Source organism: Pan paniscus, chromosome 2 (genome assembly GCF_029289425.2).
Source record: "Pan paniscus chromosome 2, NHGRI_mPanPan1-v2.0_pri, whole genome shotgun sequence".
Taxonomy (NCBI): Eukaryota; Metazoa; Chordata; class Mammalia; order Primates; family Hominidae; genus Pan; species Pan paniscus.
The window spans coordinates 103,659,530-103,674,612 of record NC_085926.1 but is presented as its reverse complement, the minus strand read 5'-3'; the positions used below and the strand labels follow the sequence as shown (position 1 = coordinate 103,674,612).

Sequence of the window (15,083 nt, the reverse complement as noted above, 5' to 3'; positions counted from 1 at the left end):
TCAATTAAATGTAAAATTAATTTTCCTGTGGTTATTCTTCCTGTATATTGTTTGATATAATTTAAAAGAAAGATATCAGCGTATTCAAAATAGTAATTTACAAAAAAATCAATAAACTCTGATTTTAATGTAGAATATGATTAAGGAGATTTATAGATGTTCCATATGTAGAGAGTGTTGTTGGGAAAATGTATATAGTTGTCTGAGAGAGGTGAGAAACAAGTTCAAATGATCACTTTTAAGGCAATAAGAAATAATCTTTGGCCAGGTGCGGTTGCTCACACCTGTAATCCCAGCACTTGGAGAAGCCGAGGTGGGTGGATCACATGAGGTCAGCAGTTCAAGACCAGCCTAGCCAACATGGCGAACCCTGTTTCTACTAAAAATACCAAATAACTGGGCGTGGTGGCAGGAGCCTGTAATCCCAGCAGCTTGGGAGGCTGAGGCACAGGTGAATGGCCTGAACCCTAGAGGCAGAGGTTTCAGTGAGCTGAGATCACGGCACTGCACCCCAGCCTAGGTAACAGAGCGAGATTCTGTCTCAAAAAGTAAAAAAAAAAGATAAAATAAAATAAATCTTTTACTCTATCTTCCTTCAAAGGCGACCGGTCTTCACATTTCTAGCCTCAGTGAAATTTTATAACTTAGGTACTACAAAAAGAAAATAATACTTGCCTTTACGAACGTTTTAAATTGGCACTTTTGCCTTTAACCACCCGTTGTGTCTTTTGTGTAAATGAGTGATTAAATGTTGGAGCTTCCCTTTCACGTTGGGAGTAATAAAGAAGCTGCGAGAGTTGTCCAAACACGTTATAGTAACATTATGAACTAGAGCGATGCACTAGAAAAGGAAAGGAACTGATGGATATGAGAAAATAAAATCTGGTAGAATAAGTGCTTGATTCTTAAGTCTAATGACTAAATTAGATGGATGCCCACTATATTGTAGAGTGTGTGGACAGTAACAGATACTGGCACTTTGGAAACATTTTCAGTTGACTCCAACATGGATCTTTTATAGGTGTTTTTAAAGTTGACACCATTTTTAAAAAGTGTTTAGAATGTAGACTCATTCTAAATGACCAGCTCATTCTAGACCAACTTCATGCATTAAAATTTGAAATTGGATTCAAGCAACAAATGTTTAAAACAAAAAGCTTTTACTATGTAAAAACGTATCCTCAGAAATGGTATAATTATTCAGATACATTTTACGTCTTCCTGTTAAAGAGCTGAAACTTTTCAATTAGAGCGAACAGAATATTCATTGATTGTAGTAGTTTTTTTAATTTTGATATTTGCAATTTGAGCAAAATAGTTTTAAATTTTTTACATTTATGAATGATCAGTAGTAGCAACCGGCTATTTTTCACCTTTATTTTAACCTTGACTATGAATCTGAGATTGAAAAACCACTACATGCTGATCCTATAGTGTAGTGTTGAAATGATTAGACTCTTGAAATAGATCCCCTTGTTGTGATTTCCTACTTAGTATTTTTTGCTATGTGACCTTCATCAAACTAGTAAACCCCTTTTTCTTGTTGGGGAACAATAATTGTACCTACCTTATAGGATTAAATGAATTAATATTTAGAGAGTGCTTACAACAGTGCCTGGAATTTTAGTTATTATTGTTTCTAATAAAGTGCTTAGGAGATATCTCATATTTCCAGTTATGATTAATCTATGCACATTGATAATTCTGCAGGTTTAAAATTGTATTCATTACATTACAAAATGGAATTCGTATAGAGATACGAGTTTTTTCAAATGTTAAGATATGTTTCCTTAGTTTTCTTATTATATTTATTCTTGAGACTATTTTTATACTAATTATGCCAACTGGAATTTTTATAGCACTTTATAAAGCTTTAAACTAATTTATCTCATTTTATCTTTATGGTGTCTCTAAATGTGCATTATCTCATTATGCCCTGTAAATAAGATGCAATGAATTGCCCAGTGTCACACAGCTGTAATTGGGGAAGGTAGAAGTCCAGTCCAGGTATCCTAATTCAGAATGTCTGTGCTCCTTTTCTGATTCACTATGCAGGCTTTTATGGGCGTCCCAAATCAAAACTAAAAGAGTCTAGATTCACCAATGTCTTTTTTCCTTGTCCATCATAATAAACCAGAACCAAAGATCTCTCCTGCTCTGGGGCATTTTGTCTAAGATTACTATTAACTATCCTTCCTTATTCTTTCATTCGTTCTTTCAGCCAGAAGTTATTGAGTTTCTGTGGGAGATACTGTGCTTTGAAAATTCTTGATATGGATCCAACCTATTCTCAGTGCATTTATATACATATAATTCTTCCAGTTATAATTGCTATGTTTAAAAAAAGATTTGTGGCAACCTCATAGCTACATGAAATATAGCAAGGTAATATAAATTAGAAGTTATTGATAAAGGAAAAAATACACACATACATATGCATACAGATACAGTAAAAATATAAAATGCACTCCAAAATGAGACTTAGGAGGGCCCTTGATGTATATTACATATGTGGGAAGGCATAAAGTGATTGACCTTAAGTCAAAGTATGCCTCTAATAATCATGCTGAGAGCAAATAATTTATATATAATGCTATCTTGAAAAACATTTAAAAGAAGGTATTTAAGATATAGTATGTCTGTCTTAGCAATATTTAAACAAAGTATGGAAGGTGATTGATACATGATGATGATGAGATGGTACTAACTATTCATTTGGGTTTTTACATAGAGTATTTGTGGAGAATGGAGTATTATGAAGGTTTAAAATTTTTTTCTATTTGTTTGTCAATGTTAATTATCTGAGTTTACCTAAAGTTATATTTTAAGTAATGTCACTGACTTACAGTATTAATGGTTGAAATGTGAGTCTGAATTATTTTACTGTATTATGAGAAATGACAGAATTTAGTTTCAGCTGTGTATAGTATTCACTGATAACTTCTGTATCCTTTGGTTTAGAAGTATTTCTTATTCGAGGAAGTGAAACCTACTGAGTCATTTAGAATAGACGGAGTCCTCAGTACTTCCTCTTAACATTCACAGAATGGTGGGAACTAGAAAATGAGTTATTTATTGGTCTTTATTCTCCATTAATGCATATTATTTGATCTTGCATTAAGTATACATTGACAGAAACATTATTTTAATTATTGTATTGAAGACATTCTTCATGTGTATTTAATCAACCACCTGACAGAAACTAGGGCAGAGTAACCAAAGTAACATTTGAGACTTTATGGTTAGACGTCTAATTTGCATGTGACAGTAGTCCATTTATAAAGTGTGATGGATGAGGTCATATTAGAGTAAGTACCATTAGAGACACATTCAGTGTGATCTGTGTTTTTGCAAATCAAAATTAATGGTCATTGCAGCTGTTTGTTGATCTGTTGAGTAATGTAAACTCAACAACAAAGCTGAAGAGAAGATGTATTTTGTGATATCTACTCTTATAACAGGTACTCTTAACAACATCAGTAATTTGTATAACATTAAATTTTCAAGTAGCATAGAGAAAAATCTAAATTCAGTTTTAGATGAACAGTTCTTTGTTTTTTCTTGTGCTATAAAGACACAGTTATTGCCTTTCACCTCCTCCCCCTTCAAAACTCAGTATTTTCAGTTATCTCTTGTGAGGAAATAGATCACATAAACTGGAAGTCATCCTTAACTAGAGCAATATGTGAGTTGACCCTGGAGGTTCAAAGAGAAACTTACGTAGCCTAATAGTGTGGCTTGCACATTCTATGCACTGTACTAAAAAATAATGTAACTTTCATGATTTCGATTGGGTGGAATAATTTTTAGTTACGATAATTGCACTGAAATTAGGTCTTTAAAAGGTTCTTGGTTTTTAGTTATGATACTAAAATATTTACCAGTGAATTTATATGATGTGTAGGAGGTACTTCAAAACGATCTAAGAGTGAAAGGAACAAGAGAACATATAGATGAAACTGGATTGGGGATGAATTGATAATTGTTGAAGTCGGGTGATAGGTACATAGAAATTTATAGTTTTCCCTCAAATTTTATGTGTATCTGAGATTTTCTATAATAATTTTTTTAAATGTATGAGACTATGTACTTCTCAAAGTACTGCTTTCCATTCTTCATGTGTTAAAGACAGAGGGACAATCAGATCTTCAGATCTTGCTTGCTTTTTTTCTTTTCTTTTCTTTTTTTTTTTTTTTTTTTTTTTTTTGGGCACGGGGTCTTACCCTGACACTCAGGCTGAGGGCAGTCATGCTGTCGTAGCTCACTGCAGCCTCAAACTCCTGGTCTCAAGCAAAGTCCCCAGCTCAGCCTCACGACCAGCTGGGACTTCAGGTGTGTATCACAACACCTGGCTAATTTTTTAAACATTTATTTTTTGTAGAGACAAGGTCTTGCTATGTTGCCCAGGCTGGCACAGCTTGCTGTTAAATAAAACTATCTTTTTGAAATTGTCTTATGTAAATCTGTAAAAGTATTCCACTATAGGCACCTAATATGGATCTCTTTTGACTTTTATAACAAGGGGAGTTTTGCCTAAATGATAATATTTATTGAATATGACTTTAAATTTAATATTCTTTTTATAGGAGAAAGATTTTGCTTTTCTTAAATATTTATTCCTGTGTTAGAAAATATCACTGCAAGGAGGTTATCAAAAATAGAAGAATTAAATCTTGGTTTTGTTATCTGTAAAATGATGGAGCAAATAATATTTAATGTGTTTTGAAGCCCGCTGGACATGAACATGTATGGTGGTAAACCTTGAAGGATTCTATATTTATATGTCTGTATTTCTTTATACCACCTTAGTTCAACTGTTTTACCATTCTAAGTTTCTTTTCCAAATTATGTACAAGCAGATGAATAAGAATATGTTGCAATTGATTTTTCTTAAGCAAGCTCAGTGTTTTTTGTTTTTTGACACTTTGTTTGGCAAAGGAGGTGTTCAATTTGTTGAGCTGACTGAAACTTAGAAAGAATAAACTATCACAGGATCTGCCACAAAGTAGATGTGAGGTAGTTGTTCAGTGAGAAGAGAGTGAGAGAGTTATTCCATCCTTGATCCAAACATCACTGTTGGGCAGGTAGATCACTAATTTCCTATTAAACCAAGTGGACAGGACAGTCCTGAATTAATTATGGAACAGTTTCTTTAAAGACGTCAGCTCTCTGCATCCCTTGTCTTGCCACTGAAATGGTGCTATTTCATCCCATTTCTCCGTTAAAGTAATTTTGTGATTTTTGCCACTTTTAAATAACACATTGCTAAAGTCAGGGTATAATGCAAAACCAAAAATCGGGTGGAGAATATCATATACCATCTTATCTCTAGAAAGCAATGTTGTCTGTAGGGCAAGAAAACAGTCTTTTTTTATTTCCCTGCAAATTGTGAATTTTTAGTGTAGTTAGTTTTGAGAAATGAATATAGGAAACTTTGAGCAAAACATCCAATAATGACCAGTAAATACATTTCCAGCCCAAAAGTATTTGCACAAATCTTTTTGTATCATATTGTTTAAAAGCAAGATAAGGGCAAAACTTAGTATCTCACAGAGAACTTTATATTTGAGCTGTGTGTCAGGATGACAGGCTTTCAGGACAGATGATGGCTTTTGAATATAAATGTACACATTTTAATTTTTCCTAATTGTGTATAAAGATTTTAAAATACACAGGCAGTTAAAACAAATATTTAGCCACAATTAGATGCCCAAGTATTGTATTTTTCTCACCGATACTACCGCTTTATTATGAATTTTTACCAAAATATACTTTTTTATGGAATGTTTGGTTAGTACTGCACTCTTTTCATAAGGAGAGATATGATTCAATTTCCAGTTTTCTTCAGGACTCTAATGCCTTGATACATTAGAATAATAAGTGAACAGTCAGGAAAATAAAAAGGTTTCTTTTCTTGGGAAAATCAAACTTTTTTAAAACTTTTTTTTTCCTTCGGAAACTGAAGATACTGACCATTTATTATACATTTTGTTGGCTCCCTGTTCTATACCCACTACCACTTCAAGAGAAATCTTCCCCCACCTCCTACCCCAAAAAGTCTTTTTGGGGGTGTGACTTTTACAGTTGTAGAACATTATTAGCATTTCTCGGTACTGTTTATTTTGAACAAAACCAATCCATGCATTTTCTATTTGTTTAGGAGTCGGATGGTCAGGGCTGCCCTTTCTGTCGTTGTGAAATAAAAGGAACTGAGCCCATAATCGTGGACCCCTTTGATCCAAGAGATGAAGGCTCCAGGTGTTGCAGCATCATTGACCCCTTTGGCATGCCGATGCTCGACTTGGACGACGATGATGATCGAGAGGAGTCCTTGATGATGAATCGGTTGGCAAACGTCCGAAAGGTAAAACTAGAAACATGGGTTTAGTTAAGGTGATGTGACCATATGAAAAGGAAATGATGCCGTCATAAATGGAGTATGACTCAGTGTATTTGAGTTTAGAAAAGAGGCAAACACACATACTAGCCTGGGCCTGTACAGGGTCAGGATCATCAATATCACTGTCTTCTACCTCCACATCTTGTCCCACTGGAAGGTCTTCAGGGGCAGTAACACACGTGGAGCTGTCATCTTCTATGATAACAATGCCTTCTTCTAGAATACCTCCTGAAGAACCTATCTGAGACTATGTTACGGTTAACTTTTTTTCATAAGTAGGAGTATACTCTAAAATAATGATAAAAAGTATAGTATAGTAAGTACATAAACCAGTAACATTCATTTATTATCATTATCACATATTATGTACTGTACACAAGTATATGTGCTATACTTTTATGCAACCAGCTGCACAGTAGGTTTGTTTACACCAGCATCACACAAACACGTGAGTAATGCTTTGTGCTATGACGTTAAGGTGGCTATGATGTCACCCATCAGGCAATAGGAATTTTTCAGCTTCATTATAATCTTATAGGATCACCATGATGTATGTGGTCCATTACCGAAATGTCATTGTGCAGGGCACAACTACTATAATGTTGACAGGCTGATATAATCATAGTTTGAGAGAGAACTAGATTCTCCTCAAGGTACTCTCATTGGTTTTAAACATCATAATGAGAGGTAATGAGAGTGTTTGTATAAAATTAAACGTCATCTAACACTGGCAATAGCAAATCTGTGAAGAAAAAATTTAAGAAAGGAAATTATTAAATTTGGAAATGGTGAAACTGAATTTGATTAAAAATATTCTTTGTTCAAATCTAGAAGAAGTGTCTGATAGAGTTTTTTCTTAATGGGAAGGCTGTCTCACTGTTTGGCTTCTAAGAGGTCACATAAGATTTACTTCTGTGAATTTACCAGAATCTGAGTTTGCTCATTAATGTTGTTGACTCAGAAAAATTGACCTTGTCAGTTCACTGAGAATGGATGTTACTGCCCAGTTTAAGTTTATATAACCAGGTACACAACAGACTAGTCAATGAACCAGAATGCCAACTGATTAATTTGCAGACCAGAAATACAGTGGTCAAGAGGGGTAGACTCTTGGATATCAGGCTATTCCCTGTACAGGAAGATACCTGAAATCCCAATTACTTTCACAAATTTTTTGCTCTCAAAATCAGAGAAATGGGATTGAGTGGTGTGAAAGGTCTGCATATATGGTGCCACCCTTCCTCCTGACTTGGGCAGACATGGCTAATCAGTCATGATACTTACCGCCGCTGAGTTCAGACTTGGCCAACAGAGCCTTTCAACACAGCCCTGAAGATCTTCCACTGTAGTTCATTAGGATTTGGCAGGTAGCATGAAACCTATTTGCCATTGTCACTAGGTGGAGTGATGATAATGTGTAATGGCATCAGATTGTATTCACCGTAATCATCTATCTCTGTAGGAAGGAAATGCTTGGTAGTGGAATTTTGACAAGGCATTTCTTTGAGTTACTTCATTTTTAGGGCTGTGTGCGAGTTTTCCTCTTGGGAAACTCCTGCATTTTCTCCCTTTCAATGTTCCATGCTGACCAAATACATTCCCTTAGGATATTTTACATACAAATTTTTACATAGGAAGATATGTTAACATCACCAACATGGCTACTCTCAAATTTTGCATTTTTCTGGAATGATTTTTATTATTTATCTTATTGGTTTTTCATAAATGTTATAATTTAACACTCAGAGAAACTACATGATTTCACTCTTTAATCCTGAAAGATACAGTTTTTATTAATAGTTTGAATTATGTGATTTTTTTTGACCTAAGAAATGGAAGAAAGTAGTTATTCCTCAGAAATCCTGAAGGATGAACAAGAAAAAATAATCTTAGATTGAAACAGACTTGAGACTTGAGTCTCAAAACAAAGTTAACTTAAGGAAGACGTGGAATAAAGCACCAGTTCTGCTACAGAGTAGTAATGGCCTGCTAGGCAAGTTATATAACCTCTTTCTTCCTCAGTTTACCCCTTCGTAAAACAGAAAAATAATAGTAGCTTCTCTGTTGGGTGTTGTGATGATCAAACGGGATCAAGGACCTAAGAACCTAGAAGAACGTCAGGTCACCAAAGTCATAAATGCTCACTATATTATTACCAATGTTAATTAATAATACTATGTAATACATATTCTAGGATATACTCCATAATCTGAGTTAGTAGAAATCATTTCATCACTATGCATGTGAGAGAGCTACATATGCGGAGTTGGTGATATTGATGTACTGTTCCCCAGAAGACATAAGTTTGAATACTGGCTTTACAATGTACAAATACAAACAAATCACATGACTAGTCTGAGCCTGATTTCCTCTTCTGAAAAATGAGAAGAATAATACCTCCCTAAATTGTTGAAATAATGACATATGTTTTTAATGCTGGTTTTATTGATTTGTGACCCTTTTTACTGCAAGTTAAAAATGATTTTACATTTTAAGTGGTGTATATTTAAATTCCTATATAAGTACCTACAAAATGTCCTTGATTTTACATCTTGTCCTAAAATATTCACTACCTGGCCCTTTAAGAAAAAGTTTGCAGCCCCACGTCTAGGACATAGTAAGCATTTAAAGAATGGTTATTGAATGGATGGATAATGGAGAATGACAGAAAAGTATTTGAGATACAACAGCTCAAGTAGTTGAAGTGCTCCAGGTAGCAATGTTTTTTTTTAGCTGTGAAGACATTTCAGTTTTCTTTACTAAATGGGTTTTCATCTTCAATGATCCATGTGAGAGGGTAGGTCTAGGCTTTAAGAGAAATTTTAAAAATAATTTTTGTATACCTTACTGCTTGGGAGAAAACAGTATTTGCCCTATGTGAATTTGGGAAAAGTTGCAGTCTCAACCTGCTTTCCATTGAATTAAGTTGAAGCTTGAGCCTCTTTTCAGTAGTGGCACTAACAATCGAAAGGAAATGCTGGGAACATAACATGAGAAGCAGAATGTTCCAAGGTGACTCTAGTGTTTCTCCTTGATCTTATCACCTGCTCCCAAGACCATTCATATTTCATTCTCTCTGGCACACTGGTGAGCTTTCTGTCAAGGGAGCTGAGACATTTTCACATTGATCCTTTCTGTTTTTTACCCCACAAAGAGTAGAATGATGATCTCAAGCATTATTGTCCTAGTAGTCACACTTCAGTAGCTTATTTGGCAGTCAGCAGTGTCATTTAATAAAGCTTTACTTCACTACAATCTTGTTATACTTTCCTATGGGAGTTAGATAGTTTAGAAATTTATATCACTTGTAATTATTTGTTTTTAAGTTGAAGAGGTATATTTCAGTTAAATGTCTTTATGTCTACTAATCTGCCTCTAGTCAATTAAACTGATTGTGACTTTTATAGCATTTCATAAATGTGTACCACTTAATTTTCAATAAAACCTAAATTTTTATATAGATACAAGCATAATTCTTTCTGAATAATTTGGAAGAATATTGCTATGATGTTATGTTCTTATAGTATTTTATATGTACTTCTATATCAGGAGTTACACTAAATTGTTATTTAAAGGACTGCCTTTAAGGCCAGGGACAATGCCTTGTATTTGTGTTCCCAGGCACCTAAATGCACTCAATAAATATTTACTAAGTGAACTGATAAATGCACACTCCTGCACACATGTTCCTTTAGGGCAATAACCTAATCTTATGCATATTTTAAACTTTGTTCCAACCTGAATACCAAATATATATATATACACAGAGCATCAAACTGATAGATTTTATCCAGTTTTTTCTTATAGGAGTGGTTATAAACAAATGTCACATGGTCATTTTGACACAGTAGTTCTTCTACCTGAATGTTCTTCCTGTTTTTTAAATCATTCTTTTGTCATTCATTCATGCATTTTCATTCATTCACTCATTCATTTATTCATTTATTTTTTAATTAACTAATGAATTAATTTAGAGCTGGAGTCTCGCTTTGTTGCCCAGGCTGGACTGCAGTGGCACTATCTTGGTTCACTGCAACCTCTGCCTCCCTGGTTCAAGTGATTTTTCTATCTCAGCCTCCCGAGTAGCTGGGATTGCAGACGCCTGCCACCACGCCTGGCTAATTTTTGTATTTTTAGTAGAGACAGGGTTTTACCACATTGGTCAGCCTAGTCTCGAACTCCTGACCTCAAGTGATCCAGCCGCCTCAGCCTCCCAAAGTGCTGGGATTACAGGCATGAGCCTCTGTGCCTGGTGCCTGGACTTACTCATTTATTTTTAAAACATTTTATTCTCTCAGTTAAGAGAGTGACTGCCAGTGATTGTCCAACAGAATGGTTCCATTGTTTCTATCTGCCATTTTGAATACTCATCTTTTTCTTCTTTTATGAGTGGGCCGATGATAATATTGTGAAATTGTTTCTGCCTGTCTTCAGCATATTACATTCTTTAAATGAATAATGCTGCCATTGTAGCATGGAAACCTGCTTTGATTGTATATTCCTGTTACCATGGTGATATCCCACAGCTGGAGTTCATAAATAGTAGCATACTAAACATATAGTGTATTTCTATTATTTCTTTTATAGTTAAATGTGTTTAATAATGCTAATCCTTACAGAAGCAATAGAACCTAAAAGTCTATAATACATACTTTTTGATTCCCTCTTTGATAGAAAGTATTTCGTGATTCTAACTAGAATATGTTTTAGATTTTGCCCAAGTCTGTATCGTTGCCTGAGTTTTCAAGCTGTCAGAATCCTGGGTTAATTAGATCTGATGTGAGCCCTCAGACAAAGTCCAGGATGTGACTGGTAAGATCACAGCCTTCTCTCTGACTTCAGTCAGATCAGAGCTAAAAAACAGTATCTGTTGCTACCCAGTGATTTGCTTCATTTTGCCAGAGGATTAAGAGGAATCTTAACAGTTTTTCACAGTATTAGTCACCAAATACATAACATTAACATTTGAAATAAATAAAAATTTGCATATAAAAATAAAATGTTGACAGACTGAACTAGTGAATGAGCCCAGATTAGTTCTTATTGTCTTAAACATTGTATTTTCTTAAAATAATATTTAAAATCTTAATGAATGGCCACATTAGAACAAAAATGGGTATGAACAAAAGTCAAGGAAGTTATTCTTTTTTATGCATTCTCCTTTGTTGCCTTCTTCAATTAAAATACATCTTGCTAATTAGAAATGTAACATGTCATCTAAGTATTGCATTTCCTAATAAGTGTGAAGAACGTCTCTATAGCAGGGGTCCCCAAACCCCAGGCCATGGACCAGTACCAGTCTGTGATCTGTTAGGAATCGGCTGTGCAGCAGGAGGTGAGCAACAGGCTAGTGAGCGAAGCTTCATCTGTATTTACAGCCACTCCCCACAGCTCGCATTACCGCCTGAGCTCTGCCTCCTCTCACATCAGCAGTGGCATCAGATTCTCAAAGGAGTATGAACTCTATTTTGAACTGCACATGGGAGGGTTCTAGGTTGTGCGCTTATTAGGAGAATCTAATGCCTGATGATCTGTCACTGTCTCCCATCACCCCTAGATGGGACTGTCTAGTTGAAGGAAAATAAGCTCAGGGCTCCCACTGATTCTAAATTATGGTGAGGTATATAATTATTTCATTATATATTATAGTGTAATAAGAATAGAAATAATGTGCATAATAAATGTAACACATTTGAATCATCCCAAAACCATCCCCTTCCCCTCCCTGCCACCGTTCATGGAAAAAATGTCTTCTACGAAACCAGTCCCTGGTGCCAAAAAGGTTGGGGACTGCTGCTGCATAGTATTCCTGATCCTAAGGAAAGGGGTGTGTGTGCACATCCCAAAAGGGGTGTTTTGCAGCTATTTTTAGGAGGATGTTGCCTTTTTATGTTGTCTATTTAAATCTGAATCACAGGATTAGAGTCCGTGTTGGAGCCGTAAGGTCAAAAATTACAACAGAAGTGAAATACAAAAATAAAAATAGACATTCGAAATGCAGAACATGGTTCTCAACTATAGGCAATTTTACCTCTTGAGGGTATTCAGTAATATATGGGGACACTTTTGTTTTTTGCAATGACTAAAGGATGGCAAATACTGCTGGCATTGAGTGGGAAGGGCCAGAGATACTAAATATCCTGCAACCCCATGGGTGGTCCTACCCAAAAGAATTATTCTGACCATAGTACTAATAGTCTAGTCCTCACCACTGCCTTCCCACAACATTTAGGTAGAGTCGTGAGTGACAGTAAGCAATCCGAAGGCACAGGTTTGTTGTTCATCATTTACTTGCACTCTGTTTACTGATCTTCTAAAAGCTCTTCATGCAAAATAGTGGTATTTTCTTTATTAGCATGTGATTAACAAAAGAAACAACTGCATCATCCAAGTGCTGTGTGATGTCGTAGGATACCTTGAAGACATTGTTACATATTTCTCAAAAATAACTTGAATTCATAGTATATTAGAAGAAGCAACACTTGAACTCTAAAAGTTTTGAGTCCACTGCGTCAGGTAGATTGTCAGCTCCTTGAGGACACAGGCTATGCTTTATTCTTCTTTCCATTCTTAGAGCTTTGCATGGTGCTTGATACACAGTAGGCCCTTGAGAAGGATTTTTTTTTTTAATGATCAGTGGTGACACTGTTCTTAATTGTTATATTCTTAAGTAGAGCTGCCCTCTTGGAGTGAAACTGCCTGGGCTCATCTTCTAGTTTTCCTACTTAGTATCTATGTGCCTTGCTTTATTTAACACCCCCTCCCACTCCCCTTCCCCCAAATACTTGGTCCATAAAACTCTGCCTCTTTAAGATTAAATGAGTTCATATATATAAAAAGCCATTAGAACAGTGCTGGCACATGGAAAATGCTAAGTATTAGTTGTTATTAATATTATTTTTAAAGTAAATTAACAAAGATGGGGTCTCACTCTAATGCCCAGCATAGTCTTGAAATCCTGGCCTCAAGTTATCCTTCCACTTCAGCCTCCCAAAGTGCCAGGATTACAGGTGTGAGCCATCACACCTGGCCACATTTTTTATACTAGTGTTATTTAAGACTCCTGAAATATTGCTGTACTTCTAAGAATTAAGTTATTAGTATTTTTGAGTTGTCTATGGAAGGTTTTCTTTTAGATGTTGATATCATTCCATTAGGAAGAATTAGATGCCAAAATTTTATTGGTTACCAAGCAATTGGTTGTATTTCTTTAACATATTAACATCTATATAGTTATAATTTCATTGCATGACCACATTAAAATAATTTACTGTTAAACCATGCTTCAAGTTTGAAACTCAGAAAATGCAAACTTGTCAACATGTCAGCTGAAACACTATTTTGAGGATTAAATAATTTAGATAAGGTTACAGTGTTCTTATTTTCTGTATAACTAAGTTGAAATGATTAAGTATTATCTAAAGTAGGGTGAAGAACTACAGTAACCAAATAGCAATTGCTTGTTCCAACCAGCTTTAGCTGGCATTTGGAGAGCAATAAGGGTTTTCACATGAAAGCATTTTTTCAGTGACCGAAATTTATTCCTTTAATTCTCAGAATGTTCTTGTTTCTTGGCCATTTTTATGGAAATATTTCTGAATTATATGTCACCCTTCCCTGCCTTCTCAAAATTGATTATGCAGCTGAGCGAACCAAAGGGCATAAGAAGCCACTATAGTCAACATGACACATTTCTAGAAGCTTACATTTTGCTACAAGATTTGAGGGTAGCTTGCATAAAGAGAAGAGAACCATAAATTTAAATTAAAATCACACATATATTTGGATCAGGATATAAAATTTGTGTAAATGTTTAAAGTAAAATATAAAACTTTAAAGAAATTTCAAGGTTATGGAGGCTGATCATAGGCCAGGAGATCAAGTCCCTCTCATAAGAAGGTACTTCAAGGAGAAGCAGTATCATCACTTGTGTTAACAGTGTTTAATATTTCAGTAGAGCAGTGCCCTTAAGGTTATCCCCAAGTGTGAGACTGCACTACTTTAAAGGAGACCTATCGGCAACTTTGTTGACCACTTCTCTGCCAGACCTCAAAGAGAAATCAGCTCTTATTCCATTTGGTGTTTCTTAATATATAGGTTTCTGTTTTCCTCCGCTTCTTTATTGCTTCTAATTTGAAAATTTCCAGAAGTTACTAGTGGAACATAGACAGTAATTCAGCCTTTGAATTAGTGAACTTCATTTTACACAGAAATCAAATGTCCATATTCTTAGGAAGGTAGCAGGGTGCCTACATTCTGTTTCTGTATTAAGAAGTAGAAAAAAAAATGTTCCTCCTACTTCAGAGGACTTTCCTGTTTCATTCTGGGTTTCTCCCCAAATTATTGTAGGTTGAGACTTCTGGAAGTATGACCATGGGTAAGCAGGAAATGATTGTATTGCTCTAACACAATATTCTTCATATAAGCTTTTGTTTATTATCTGTGGAGGTACTCCAAAATAGATAACACAAGTCATTTACTTAAGCTATAATGCCATATGAATATGTGAGTATGTGTGTAAGCATTTTTGTGGCATATACCCTCTCTGAATAATATTCTGTATAGGCTACTATTTTAAATACTCTTGATTTTTGTTTTGTTCACAAAATAAAGTGAAAAAACTGAGAATAGTAGCAAGTAAAATATGCTTAGAATATTTTATCATGTGATAAAAGTTTTATCA

General features: G+C 35.0%; 1 protein-coding gene across 22 annotated transcripts in view; it reads left to right on the top strand.

Annotated features, from left to right (window-relative positions):
- The window catches only part of CBLB (Cbl proto-oncogene B), a 217,072-nt gene that overhangs the window by 146,024 nt on the left and 55,965 nt on the right, over window positions 1-15,083 (top strand). For all 22 annotated transcript variants that reach the window (XM_057301850.2, XM_057301848.2, XM_057301845.2 and 19 more), the window contains one exon: window positions 6,161-6,364. In XM_057301850.2, coding sequence (XP_057157833.1) covers window positions 6,161-6,364 — 204 coding nt within the window. The remainder of the gene's footprint in view (window positions 1-6,160; window positions 6,365-15,083) is intronic.